Source organism: Microchirus variegatus (genome assembly GCF_963457635.1).
Source record: "Microchirus variegatus genome assembly, chromosome: 5".
Lineage (NCBI taxonomy): Eukaryota > Metazoa > Chordata > Actinopteri > Pleuronectiformes > Soleidae > Microchirus > Microchirus variegatus.
Window position 1 is genome coordinate 18879776 of NC_139806.1, and position 14650 is coordinate 18894425.

The 14650-nt window shown below is 42.0% G+C and overlaps 1 protein-coding gene across 1 annotated transcript in view; it reads right to left on the reverse strand.

Moving 5' to 3' along the window:
- adgrl2b.1 (adhesion G protein-coupled receptor L2b, tandem duplicate 1) overlaps positions 1-14650 on the reverse strand; it is a gene marked incomplete at its 3' end in the record, with an annotated part of 73909 nt that overhangs the window by 43980 nt on the left and 15279 nt on the right. Inside the window, exons 2-4 of the mRNA XM_083889400.1 lie at positions 10132-10345; positions 5688-5797; positions 642-1442 (exon numbers count right to left, since the gene is read on the reverse strand). Of these exons, the coding sequence (XP_083745526.1) occupies positions 642-1442; positions 5688-5797; positions 10132-10345 (1125 nt within the window). The remainder of the gene's footprint in view (positions 1-641; positions 1443-5687; positions 5798-10131; positions 10346-14650) is intronic.

The following is a 14650-nucleotide window of genomic DNA, read 5'->3' on the forward strand; positions in this document are numbered from 1 at the left end:
TGGTCTGCTTGTGGTTCAGAGAACCTTCTGGGGACATTTACTGAAATTAGAATAACCTTTTTAACCATGTGTACATCGTGTGCACACTCTAGCCAGGTGGTTTTACAACTATCACGACACAATAGGACAGCGATTATCTCCTGATCTTTTTCAAAAAAATTTGCTTCAGAGAGGATGATGAGGTAGCCATGGCAACACAACTTGAAATCCCACAGTAAGCAGGGGAGGATAACCTCCATCATACTCTGCACAATACTTCTCGCACATATTCCCAGCATTTGGGGGAAGTTCGGGAGGGTAGTGTTCATAATGGTTTTGAATAAGGTCTGAGATTAAAGAATTTGATAGGGTCCAAGCTTTCCGCAGGAGTGAGTGTCTCTGCTCGCCTCATGGTAATAAAGGAGTGGATTTTTGTAGCGTTGCGATGCCACTGGGACCTATTTCTCATTCCGAGGTGAATCTGTAATTTCTGTCTGCAAATGAGCCCTTTCCCCAAGACCAACACAGGCTCTCTTCTCTTTATCACACCTGAATTGCAACCAAAATTAAAAGGCAGCCATCTGTGACATCCCACGCTGCAGCCAAACAATGGAAGAATTATGCAAAGACAATTGATGAAACAAAATGGAGCAGTTTCTCACCTTCAGCGGGATCTGGCGGCCCGAAGTCCAGGTCATAGCGCAGGGTGTAAAAGTTATTCCACACGTAGAGCTGGTTGTCCCTGGGGTTGTAATCCACAGCAGTGATGTACTGGTACTGGTTCGGGAAGAGGATGTCCGTGTACTCGCCGTGGTTCAGCTTGGTGTTGTAGATGTAATCGATTTGGCTCCTGCTGGCCTCGCTCTCGTTTTCTTCGTAGGTCGAGCGCACCACGTGCAGCACGCCGCACACCATGAAGGCGTTAGAGGCCGAGCGCTTGTCGTACGCCGTGTCCCAAGTGGCCTCGAAGCGAAGTGTGTACGGGTTGAGTTGGCTGATCACAATGCGCCCATTGTTCTGCTCGGTGGCGTAGATCACCCATAAGCCCCTCTCGTCCACTGCTAGGTCAATGTCTGTCTTGCCGCCCCAGCGGTAAGGTGAGGTGTCGTGATAGTTGGCGTTGTTAACGATGGCCTCGCCACTCTTGATGCGTGTGCGCAAGTCGAACTTGACAATGTTGCGAGTGCGTTCCTTATTGAAAAAGATGGCGCCGTCATAAGCTACGAAGCCTGTCCCATCTACGCGGTGAGGCAGTTTATAGGTGGTCGTCTGGCGGCCATTTTTGAAGTCCTCCAGAGACGCATACTCGATCAGGGTGTCAGTGCGGTATGGCGTCCACGGCATGAAGAAGACTTTGTCTCCAGCCTGCAGCGGGTCTTTGCACCAGGACCCTGCTTGCTGCTCTGCTTCAAACAGGAAGGTGGCGTCGCCCACACCCTTCAGAGTCCCAGGACAAATGAAAACTAGTGACAGAGAAGAGAGTGAAAGAAAAATACAATCAGGCAAAATGTATTATACAGGCTGCACATTTGACACGCATCATTCTTGCTGCTGAACAACTCGAGATCAGGGACTGTGAATTTGGAGGAATATTTTAACTAGTGTTTTTTTTTTACTACTGCTAATGATAAGGAGGTGGGGAGGCGGAAGAATATAAATGAATGTATCATGGTGATTCACCAGAATGATAAATGTGATGTTAAGAGAACTTGCATCTCAAGGGTCTGCTGCTATATCCTAACAGGGATAAAAATAAAATAAAGGTATTGTGAACAAACAAAAAAATAATCCTGCAAATGAAAGACATGGGAAATGGGACAAGTAGAGATCACAAGTTGGTGGGGGGTTTTTGTGTGTATTTTTATTTTTTATTTTTTTTAAATATCAGCCTGTCCCTGTTGTCAAATGCCACATAAATAACAGGGTATATGGAGACACTGCACATGCATACTCACATGACTGAGGTCATAAACCAAAATGATAAGGGAACACACTTCACGTCTTGTAATAAGAGTGAACAATAGGTTGTCGATGGTGGTGGCGGCAGCAAAGCAGAGGTAAAATGAAAGTGGAGTTTGGGGAATAGATCGGAACATTGGTAAAGGATTTTCACTACGTCTGTGGCAAAAAAAAACAAGAGTAATCACTGATGGGTGAGGGAGGCCATGGCAAAGTCCCAATTTTGATGGTTTTAAATTAATTGGTTCTGGACAAAACAGACAGTTTTTTCTTGTTTTCTTCTTAAGCTGTTTTTTTTTTTTTATGTCTGTGCCAATCTCACTCAACCATCAATGCTATTTCACATCACGTGCTACGTGTGCAGGAGAAATTGGGCCGAGCAAACTACAGACTGAGCCAAATATGTATATAGATATATAGATATATAGATATATAGACAGCTAGTCATTCGTTAAGGGTTAATACAACACTTAGCAAGAATCTCTGGAACAAATCAGCACTTGGTGTTTTCTTTCACTTAGTGAGAAAAAAAAAACTACGTTCGATGACCATGGATGTCATTTGAAATTATGTTTTGGAATTCATTTGGACTCCGTGGGTGCAAACAATCCTCCTACGGGTTTAGCATTTGACAGGAGAGGCAATCAGGAGAGGGGAGGAGACGTGAGGGGAGCTCTACTCAACACCACAGAACAAGGAGCTGAAGGAGGGGGAGGGAGGGGACCAGACCACTCATTTACCTTTTTGCTCCACTTCTATTTCAGGCATTGGAAAAGAAAGCAAAAAAGAGTGCAAAAGGGAGAGAAAGGTTATCATGAGACAACTACCAGGTACAAAGAGAAGAATTAGTTTGAGGATATGACCATGAGATGAACCACAGGGCTGCACAAAGGAAAGGCGCTAGAGGGGAAAAAAGGATGTTTGTGAGTTGAATGGCCTCCCATCCTAGGATATAAAAACAGACAAGTTATGACTAGGGATAAGCGATGTGCCAGCCTTTTCAGCGCACTGATCCTTTTATACCTTCACTCAATGCATTGACCACCTAAAAGCAGGAGGAAAAAAATCCCTCTAAAAATGCATGACCTCAGTCACAGGAAGAAAAATTAAATCCTGGTCATACTTCAATGGATTAAATTCTTAGATTTATTTTTGGCTTTTTATCAACGGAGGGTGGAGTTTGCTCCAACTTTATGAACACAAATCCAAACTCCATTCCAAACTCGCCCCCACACACGGGGAAAAAAAACAACATGACACGGTGATAATATTACAGAGCAAACTGTTAAATAAGCCAAGAGAACATTTAAATGACGGATGAACACTCTGCCTGATACGGACTTTCTCAAGTGGACGGGTGAAGCTGCAAACACAGGGTGGAGAAAGGGAGAGACAGAGAGACAACCTGTGAAATATTGAAAGCTTAACAAAAAAAAAATGAGAGCAGAGGTTAGTTAAGGGAGGGAGCGACAGGAGGTGAAAGGGAGGTCTGTTAGAAAGAGGGAAAAGAAGAGATGAATATTTCAGAAAATGTTTGTGATTCATCAATTCAAATACTAAGTGCTTTAACAGGCAGCAATGGAGCCTAGAAGTTAAATCTTGATACCAGAGACACAGTTTTAAACAGAACCAGCTTAAAAACAAATCTCTACAGTGCAATAAATTAAATCATTCAAATTCACACACGTCTTGAGGCGTTCCATGACTGTGTGCAAGAGTTTATTTAATGTGGGAAAAGATGCAGAATCATCTCACACTGTCAGGTTTTACACTCTAATACCCTCCGTAACGTATTACCACTGACTGTCTGAGCAGTAATGTTGGAGCTTTAATCTACTTTTTTTTTTTTCTTCTTTGTAGCCTCCATGATTATCTCAACAAAACACAGAAATCTGTAATTAATGTCATGAAAACAATTTAAAGGGTGAGTTCACCCAATTTCAAAGGAACTTATTATCCCCATGAGCCCTAATCATGCAGATAGTTTTGGTTTTATTTGCCCGAGCTTGAAAATATCTGCATTTGAGGTCTTGGTTACTTCGACCAAACAAATAGGTTAAAGGAATTTTTGTAAGTGGTGCTCACAGCATTGTCAACACACTTTTTTTTTTTTTTTGTAGGGAGTATGTCTTTTGTAGAGCCATTCCTCACAGAGAGGTCTAAAGATTATCTCCAGTAAGAGGAACATTGTTTCTGGAAAGAGATTTTGCTGTTGCTTTTTTTTTTTGTTCTGTATAGGCTGTTAGCCACAAGAAAAAAAAAGAAATCCACTTTCTATCACTGCAATGGTGGCACAAACCTCACAATACTAAAAACGGGGGTGCATTTTAGTGACACTCCAAATGAAAGCAGTAATGCATCTGCTCAAATTCTATCAGAGGATCTATTTCTGCTTAGTCTTAGACAATTGTCAATAACCCAAACTGTGTATAACTATAATCCATTCAGCTCAACATTTCATCCTGTTATGGTCCGCCCAACTTGAAAAAAAACCTCACCACTGCTCTTAAAAAAAAAAAAAAAAAAATGTCTCGGCTAGAAGAGAAGAAAAAAGAAAGGTCTGCAGTGGAGAGGCATTAAAATATAAATGGCTGAAAGTGGAGAGGACGTTGACAACAGACGTCATGATGCCAGTGTGGATACTTCTCTCCCAGACAGGGAAGCAAAACAGCGAACTTCACCCACGTTAAGCTACCTCTCTCCGTGTCACTCTCATACACTTTGCCTGTGAATATTTAATAATACATATGGTCCGGTGTTGTAGTCATCATGTGATAAATCTCCAGTGCTCCTCTCATGCTTGCAGGCAGACACGCTAAAATGAGCCGAACAGGTTCAACGTTTATAAAAACAAAACAAGACGGTGGGAGAGCTATATGTATGCGTCAAAGACGTCGGGTGTAAATGCAGCGGCTTATTTCAGAAGATCTGGCAACCACGCCCCTGTTCAGTTGGGATTACAAGCAACCGTTTCAAATGCTAAATGTCACTTTTGTACGTTATTTTACATTATTTATTCTTGAGCGTGTGGCTCAAAAACATGGAGGTAAAATGTTATTATATGTAAATGAGCTAAATATATTGTATGTATATTGAAAAAGAATGTATAAAAGGTCTCGCTGGATTATAAAAAAAAACACATAGGTGACTCCCTGTCACAAAATGGCATTCAATGCAAGGCATTACAACATTAGCATAAATAAATATTTATGAACCCAGGTATTTAGGAGGCGGATCCAAAATAAAAGCAGATATCAGAATCAAACTCGATATTTATCTTCGGGTTAAAAAAAAAGACAAATAAAACCACAACTGTCTGCATGACATGATTCCAATATGTTAAAGGTGCATTATGTAATAAATCTAAAGCAACTGGCCATAAAATCCTCCTAATATGTCACAGAGACTCAGGAATAATAATCTCATAACAAACTTAACTCACCAACAACAACAGTACAGCCAAAATATTTTATATTTATTTTATTAAATTTATTTATTTTATAATAATATTTAAAATTATTATTATTATCAGTATGAATAATGATAATAATAATAATAATACTAATAGAATTGCTACTATGTCCTTTCCTATACTCCCACCTATTGAGGTGTCACCCGTAAAACCAATGTATGTATCCACTGTATGTGCAGAGACTGTGGTTATAGCACATCTATCCACTCTAAAGACACTTTAGAAACAGTATAGGAGACAGTATAATTCAGTATGTGATTAGAATGGCGATACTTACTATAGGGAACACACTCATACTGGACCTCTAAGTACTTGTAGGTGCCAGGGCATGGATCAGGAAAGACATCAGAGCCAGTGACAACCACACACTGCGTACGGTTGTTGCACCTAGGAAAGAAAAAGATTGACCAGAGATTTCATCATGACTTCCCAGAGCAAGGGTGCTCGACAAAGACAACACGAATAACTCACAATGGGAAAAGTTCATTGTCAGAGCGACAATGAAATTGATGAAAATCCCAGGCCGGGCTGTCACATAAACATTCTTGTTTAAAACAGAGAGAGGACTGAAAACATTAAGGACGAGTAAATGAATGTGCGTGGACATGATAATGAATAACCAAGTGAGAGCAGCAGCTGGAGGCACGTTAGGAATTAGCAAAGGCATTTCCTTTAACAGCGTCTTCATACCGCTATTGAAAGGGAAGACATTCATTAAAAGACACACAACAGGTGGCGCTGACATGCGGTGGACTGGAATAAGTGACCTCTGCTGAAACAGGGCAGCTCCTATGCATATGCGCAACAAACGCGGCATGAATGAAAGTAATTTCCATAAGGTTATGAGGTTATTCGCCTTCCAGTATGAAACAGTGTCCGTCAGTGTCTGCGTGCGTGCGCGAGCGTACATGTGTGCAGATGTTTTCGGGTGGTAAAAAGAAAGTTAATGTAAAGTGAGAGATAAGGGGGGGGGGGGGATAAAAGAACAGCAGAGGACTGAGTTTGTGTAAATACTCTACAGGGTGAAATTGGCTTTACTTCAATCAAGCTCTCTTGAGGCCAAAGGGATTGAGAATAAAGTCAGCAGTAGCAGAGAGGCAAACATGAAAAAAGGCACCGAAATAGGACATTCAACAATTTGCAAGCTTCGGATAAATATTTCAGAAGGTCAGCAGCAGTCATGCAAAATGGACATACATTTCAACACTGGACATGACATTCAAAGAAACATTAGTAATTTAAGAGGCTCTCTGTAAAAAAATGCAGCACAGCGGCCACGTAAAGGCCTCGTCCGTGCGCTTTTAACCACACAAATATAAAGGTATCAGAGATTAATGGACTTATTGAACATTAAAATAATAATGAATAAAAAGGTGCTAAGGCCTGTTATGGACTTAACAAATAGCATTAGCATCAACGGCGATGCTTTAAACATCACAGACAAAATGGTGCCAGCTGCACTTAAGAGATTCACTGTTATGGCTTCACTGGAGCTGCCGCGAGGGAGGAGGGTCACTGCATGAAAATGTGAACCGACTGACACTCGACGAGAGCAACACAGTGACTTCAAACACACCGAGGAATAGAGATATGCTTTTTAATGATTTTATTTAATATGTTCAAGGTTTGTCAGCCTGACAGATGCACGTCCTCGGTTATGGAAAGCATATTTACTGAAGCATTGTCCTAGTGAATCATTCTGATCTACCTGTGGCTTACCTACATATTCAGTTTATGCTTTCACATACAACATTTAAAGGTGCATTATGTAATAAATCTGATGCAACTGGCCATAAAATCCTCCTAATATGTCACAGAGACTCAGGAATAATGTTCATATAACAAACTGAACTCACCAACAACAACAGTACAGACAAAATATTTGCATTGAAAAAATATTTTGCAGACTGCAAATCATGTTTATGTTTTGAAATCATGTTTTAGCATGTGGCGCCACCTACCGCCGTCTACCAATCATTGCAGTCAGTAGAGTCTCAGCTGGCGAGCAACCACGGGTTGACAGTTACGTCAAAAAATGAAACCTAAAAGACCTCGTTATTTTGAATTTGAATGTAGTAACTGTTTTTGGCCACATTCCTACATATGGCACCTTTAAGAAAATCACGTACGACTATACCACTATACTTCAGTGGCAGTCACATTTAGCAGATTACACATGAACAAGATATTATTAGCTCACTTTATGGAACACAGTCAGTGGTTTTAAGACAAAAACAGTCAAATGACCTTCACCTTGACCACCTACAGCTGCTTTTATAACTTATCAATGCATCAGTAATTATAATCCAATACCAAAATACATAAATATGCATTAAACGGGCCATTCTGAGGAATGAACATTTTCAAATTACACCTGCATGTAAACTGTATTTAATGTCATTCTTCTGATGAGTTAATGAATCAAATTAATTAACATTTGCACAGATCATTCAGGGTTCTGTGGCTCTTCAGTTTCCAAATGCTGTGCTATATATAAAAGCCAGTCAAGGACTCTTTCTTATGCTGTAGCCGGATTCTGAGAGTGTGCTCGGCTGATTATTAGAAGGTTGGATTTGTTTTTCTTTGTTGTTGTTAATGTTGCTCAAAGAGCCACTGCTGCAGGAAATGAACTCATGAGAACAACAAGTGGGAACCGAATCATTGAAACAAAAAAAAAAAACAGCAACTTGAAAGCTGCTCTAAAACACATTTTTGGTCTACGGTGTTTAAAATCTCACTCCCTGTATTTCACCTATTATCATCATTAGATGACATGTAAATATTGATTTGTGCAGCTTTAAGTACAGGATCTAAATGCGCAGGCACTACTGCTACATTTCAAGTTGTAAGAAGTCGCTCTGTATTTTCTTCAGGTACTCGTGCCATGGAGAAAGGGAGGTGTTGTTGCTAAGCATTTCGACACGCTTCCTCTGTTTTAAACTACTGCTAAAATAGATCCCTGTAATCTCGACAACACCGAGCACAGTCTGTCTCACGGTGGTAAAATGTCTGATTCCTGGCTGACTTCTTCTATCAAAGAGCTGCATCTCTGACCAGGTAAAAAAGGTTTATTTCTGCATGTTTGACTGGGTCAAACGTCTGAAATAAGGCAAATAAAAGGCAGCGGTTCAATCTTGTTTCCTCATATTGTGGCTGAATAGTTTGTGTACCTACACAAAACAGCGAGGCTGGCGGAGAGAGAGGAGTGAGGGTCCATTTACAGTACATGTCCAATGGAAAGATCACCTGAATATTAAACAGTCAGTGTGACTGACTGTGAGTTGCCATGAGTTGCCTCCATGCATTTTTCATTCCGCCACATTCTTGTCAACATCCGAATATTTTACTTGACAAAACACTTTGATGCCAATGCTGTTGAAAATCAAAACATCTGATTCCTGTCTAGTTGTTTTTGCTGCAGAGAGACCAACGGCTGATGAATAATTTTTTTGTCGCAATTTTCAAACCAACAAAACTGCCTCCCCGTGCAGTAGACTCCCCACTGTGTCTATCTCCCCAATCTCTTTTAATATGTTTGTTTACCGTATCTGTCTGCAGTGCTAATGCGTTTTGTTAATCATCACAATGTTGGCAGTTTTTGTCCCTAACTGTGGTGTTTTTGTGTGCTGCAGCCTGAAGCAAGAGTGAAACAGGGTCTCCCAAAACTTGGTGACAGCTTCAATGTCCCTGGTTATCACGTCAACGTTAATTACAGTCGAGAATCCATTTCCTCTGATCTGAATCATTAGAATAATTCTGATGATTAAGGGCTTGTGGTGCAGCTTGTGGTGCAGTGTTCTCAAAGCTTTTCACGCACACGGTGCCTCCGGGGGAATCTTCCACAGCGATAAGATAAATCGCAAGTGAGATTCAGACATGTCAACAGATGTGGTGCACAATGTAGCAGGTTGCAGGCAAACTGAAGGGCAAGGATGTTACTATGCGAGTGCCGTGGGACTCGGTTGCAAATTTAGAAAAGTCAGACAGTGCGACCTATTCTTGAGCTATTTTGTTGCGGTGCACCTTTATACACATCGGGGGAGTAAAGACGTGAATGAAGCTGGGAAAACCTCACAGTGGCAGGTTGGTGAGTGACGATGATAAGAAAAGGTAGCTTGAAAGAGGGAGGGGGGGGGCAAGTTAGGACAGAGCAGTGCATTAGAAGATGAACTGTGCTAGTTACTATTCATGAATAGTTCATCCAGTGCCCTTCAGAAAAACACACTCCTGTAGGAGTAAGCAGCAGCTGAAGTGTTGCTGTGCTGTCTTTGACAACGAGGCAGCATCCTGCGAGATGGTAACCGGCATAAAAGGCACGGTGATGGGCATGGCGCAGTACCTGAGGCAACACCACTTCAATTGCGGTACAAGTGTTTGAACGAAGTAAGCCCAGTATTCCAGTTAGGGAATTAAGAGGGTGTTCTTGTGTAACTTGTTGTGTCTCTGAGCCACGGTGATTATGATTCAAACAGCAGCAACAGCACACAGCTGGTGCGAATACTGGATTTCAAAATGCCACCTACATCGTCGAGTCAATAAAAGAATGGAAATATTTTTTCAAGGTGTGAGCTGTTGATTAATTGTCCTGTGTGTAGGTGGGCACACAAGCAGGCTGATAACTAAAATCATTATGTGTGCAGAAATGATCAGTGCAGAGAGAAGGAAATGTATTGTTTTTTGTTCCTGAAATGAGATCCCTCCACTCCCCAGCAGCATTTTACCTTTGTGATATAATCTTGTAGGCATCGGGCAGGTAGCAGTTGACGTTCTCCATCTGAAATGGGTCAGCGTCGCAGATCTTGTCGTCAGTACGGCCATAGTTGGCCGTCTCGATCATAATGACATCACTCCCCGGGCAGCGGAGATCAATTGCATATCCTTCGCATGAGAGCTCTCTCCTGACCAGCCCGAAAGGCAAGGCTGCACGGCTGAACCCTGGTACACACACACACACACACACACACACAGGAAGAGAGGAAACTTTAAGCACACAAATAAAAAACTATAATGAGTTAAAGGATCACTGCTTCGGTACAATACGGCCACACATCATGCAGTAAGAATCCACTGGCACACAATAAATAGCCAACAGAAGTCCAATGTTTTACCACAGTTTAAAACAGACGGTCCATTACACGCGATGCAGGAATGGAGAAAGGCGAAACAACTCAACTCCCCATCTTTCTGTGGTCTTGGATGTTGGCTAAGACATGACATTGAAAGTCACTGGAGACCAGTGGTAACCTCATAAATTCTTGAACAAATACAAAAGCTAAAGAGCATCAGGAAGGCGTCCATCTAGAGAACATTTACAGCACAGCCAAACCTACCTGGCCTCAGAATAGTGTATTTTTCAGTCATACATGCCCTTTGCCATTTAGATTATTTTTTGCCTTACTTGCCCTGTAAAGTAAGACAGAAAAGAAAAGAAAAAAAGAAAAAAAAAAGAATCCTGGCAGCATGGAGTGTAATATAATCTATTTTACAGTGTCGGCGATCGAAGAGGGGACAGTCTGGAGTCCACACGGGGGAAAATCTATACATGGAAGCTCAGCAGATGGAGTGCAGCCAAATAGCTCTACTTTGGGGGAAAATTAACCATTTCATACAGATCTGACCCCCAAGTAATAAAATGTCTTGTCAAGGGTGGATATGGAGGAGGGGGGGGGAGCAATTTAAAAAAAGAAAGAGAGAAAAAGCGATTCATTAGCGTGGGTTCAAGGGAACTACGGTGAGAAAAAAAAAATAAACCTGAGAAAATAATTAAGTACAACACGCAAACGTGTTCTATTTTAGAAGTGAAAGCAGAGCACCATTGTTTGTGTCAATGGTTGGCCCCGTGTGTGTGTGTGTGTGTGGGGGGGCAGGAGGGCAGCTGCCATTTGTATTTTCTGCTCTGCTCTCTCCTAATTAGCCCTCCTTTCAGCATGTTACCTTTTCCATGCTCCCATTGGACCATGCGTATTGTCATGTACTAACACTTAGCACACTAGGTTCACTTTGCCCCCTCACTTTAATTATGCTCACCCTTTTGACAGTCGGGGCCTTGTGCAATTACCATTGTTTGAGCTGTAGTGAGTCCGGCTTGAAATTCCTTCCCTGAAAAACCTCCGACCCACATGTCTGTTAGTCATTTCAGCCTGCTGTGTCTGGCTCGCTCATAATGATATTCTATGTCACTCTGTATGTCACGTCGGCAAAACAGAAAACACACACACACACGCACGCACACACAGTAAGACATCTGTGAGAAAACGCACTGAAATAAAATGCTGAAGTAATTTCATATTAGGAGAAACCTCTGCACACACTAGTAATGGTAGCGGTAGAGTAGTATAACAAAATATGAACCTAATGGTATAAATTCTCTGACACTTGGCCACCAGACATTTCATTATAATAGCATGATCTATTTAATGGCCAGTAGATTCTGCTTAGCTGGACTGTTTATCACCTCATTAGGAGACGTCAGTGCAGTCGAATCGTAAGTGGAGGCCTGTGAGGTCACTCCATCTCCTCCAATAACCCGTACAATCACACAAGCCTTTCAGAAAAAAACCTGTCCAGAGTGGCGCATGATAAAATACAGAGAAAGTTGCCGGCTTCACTGCGAAGACTAATGATTGTTCCGCCTGCCATTCCTCATGGACGGAGTGACGGGTTTATCACGGCAGCTACAGAGAGCAGACAGAAAGAATGCATTTCATGGAGTTTTAAAATTCTGAGCGGAGAGACCGACCTTCAGATAAAACACCCTCGCAGACACATACACACACGCCATCTGCCTTCATAACCTACTTTCTCTGGCTGTCCACTTGTGATTCAGCCCATCTATCAGTCCACTATTGCATGATGGCATGCTGCTGTCAACAGATGCCTAGCGATTGATTAGGCTTGTGCCGAGCTGGCCTCCTCCTCCTCCACCACCCTCGCTTGTATAGATCTCTCTGGTCATAGGCTAAGGCTACATCAATTAAGGGGAGTATCTAGACTGTACTGGCGGCCTGGAGAACAAATTGCTTCTTTTCCAAACTGCGGATAGCCTCTGTCTCATTAATGACTGTCTTGTCAACTTGTAATTGTACAACTAATGACAAATCTGTGTGAAAATTGCAAATGTGCAGTGTATTTAAAAGAGGCTTTTTTTTTTGCTCTGTAGGGGGAGAATGTACAGCATTGGTTCTCAAAGTGCGGCCCGGGGACCAATGACCAATAAGTGTAAACTGTACAACTGCAATCTGGTCATTAAAATTATTACAAATGGGATTTCTTTCTGTTTATTTTTCCTTTTTTTTTCCTTTGGTGGCCCTCAGTCCAACCTTGGGTTCCTCAATTGGCCCTCCGGTATCAAAACTTTAAGAACCCCTGATGTACAGTATATTTGGCTGACTTACATATTGCATGAGATCTTAGGAGAGGAGCACAGCTAAAATACTGTGTGACAACAAGGGGTTCTGGGTGTAGGTGTTGATTTTCTTGGTTTACACAAGTTTTGTGAGATTTCAGAAAGCGGGGATGATGTTTGTGTGCACAAAGGGCGGCGTCTTAAGGAGGTATGAAGAGCTTTTCATCTCACATTCTGTGCTTTGTTTGACTGCTCAACTCTGCAGCCGCTGAAGACTGCGACAGAAGGGCGCTAGCTGAAGGGAGAACAGTGTCGAGAAAACTGCAGGGTGAAAAACTCCAACAACACGATCCCTGTCTGTCTATGTGAGCTCAAAAGAGAAAGAAAATATGTTGGCTGTATCTGTACCTCTGAAATTACACAATCGCTAAGGGAATTGAATAATGCTTTGTAGTGAGCATTTAGTCAAATCACCATGGAGACTACTTTGACTTTGTCATAATCGGCTGTGATCCCTATTCCTGGCCTTGTTGACACGAAGCCTTATCACGCATTCTGGTCAGTGAGCAACCGCGAGGAAAGTAGCTTTTCAGATTCCTGCCCCTGACCTGCCTGCTAAGCCATCTATTGAGCTCAAGAGAGCAAAGCAAAGGCTGCGGCCACTTCTCAATATGTTGCATTGTGGGAGTTTTTCTCTTCGCTCATTGTCAGCCTTTAATTTACTCACAAACTGCCCGCTTCAAACCCCCGTACATATTTTGTTTTCTATCAACACCCTTGAAATTGGAAGTGGCACTGAGACTCAGATGGGCACATATGAAAACATGCAGAGGAACACTTTGTGCCTTTTAAATCCCCTAGACAAAAAACAAAAGAAAATGGAGGTTTATGTCAAGATGTTGCCATTTAGTGGTTGTGCCAAAAAAAACACATGTTCAGGTCCATCTTTGCTGCTGTTCCTTTTTCAGATCACAGCTGTGACCAAACGTTAACCCTACAGACAGCAAAGGACTTGAGACGTGGGATATAAAAAAAAAAAAAAAGTGGAGGAATGTTTGATCAGAGTTTAAAAAAAATCTAGGCCATTTTTTGGAGGGGAGACAGAGTGTCGAGGGCTGGCACAGACAGAGAGCAAAGGAGTTGGTTGACGCTTGTCATCCTTCATTAAAGCTCCTTTGATTGGTCTTTGTGGTTCTGGAAACGGCAAACAGCTGCATGCAAATGGCCCTGTTTGCCCAAGGCTGGCCCCCATTGTTCTGTGCTTGGGTCTGACAGGGACGCTTTCTCTGCAGCATAAAGGAGGGTGTAGCCTTTAGTCAAATAAGAGTGCCCCCTCCGTGGTCACAGCGGGAGTACTTCAAGATTGTTTGTCCTTTTATGTTGTTTTATTCCTTATATTAGTAGTAGCCGACATCTTCGGAAGAATGAGGAGATATTAGAGTCAAGCTTTTCCTCCAACAGCAGGAGATGCCTCCATAATCCAATATCCGGAGCGACAGAGTGGTCGCGTAGCACGTTTTTTTGCTCTGGTGGAGGAAGGGTTTTTCAATATGAATTCAGCAAGAAACTCTGAAAAACAGATTTGAATTTGGGATGTGGCGCACAGCCTCATATTGTTTTCAGTATTTTTTTGCAGTAAATAAATGAAAAATGACGATACATTTTGATTGAACTTTTAATGAGGTAAGTAAAAACAAATACGTACTTCACTCAATGATTTTTTACGACTGTAGTCGTACACATCTCTCAAAGCTGGACTCAAACACACAGATAATGCAAGTGGCAACTGACATGGAACCAACTCGCCCGCCAGCTAAAATTGTTTTGGTCTTTGACATACTAGGTCAACCAGAAAATGCCTAGTATTAACAAGATGAAAGGGGGGGGGGGGGGAT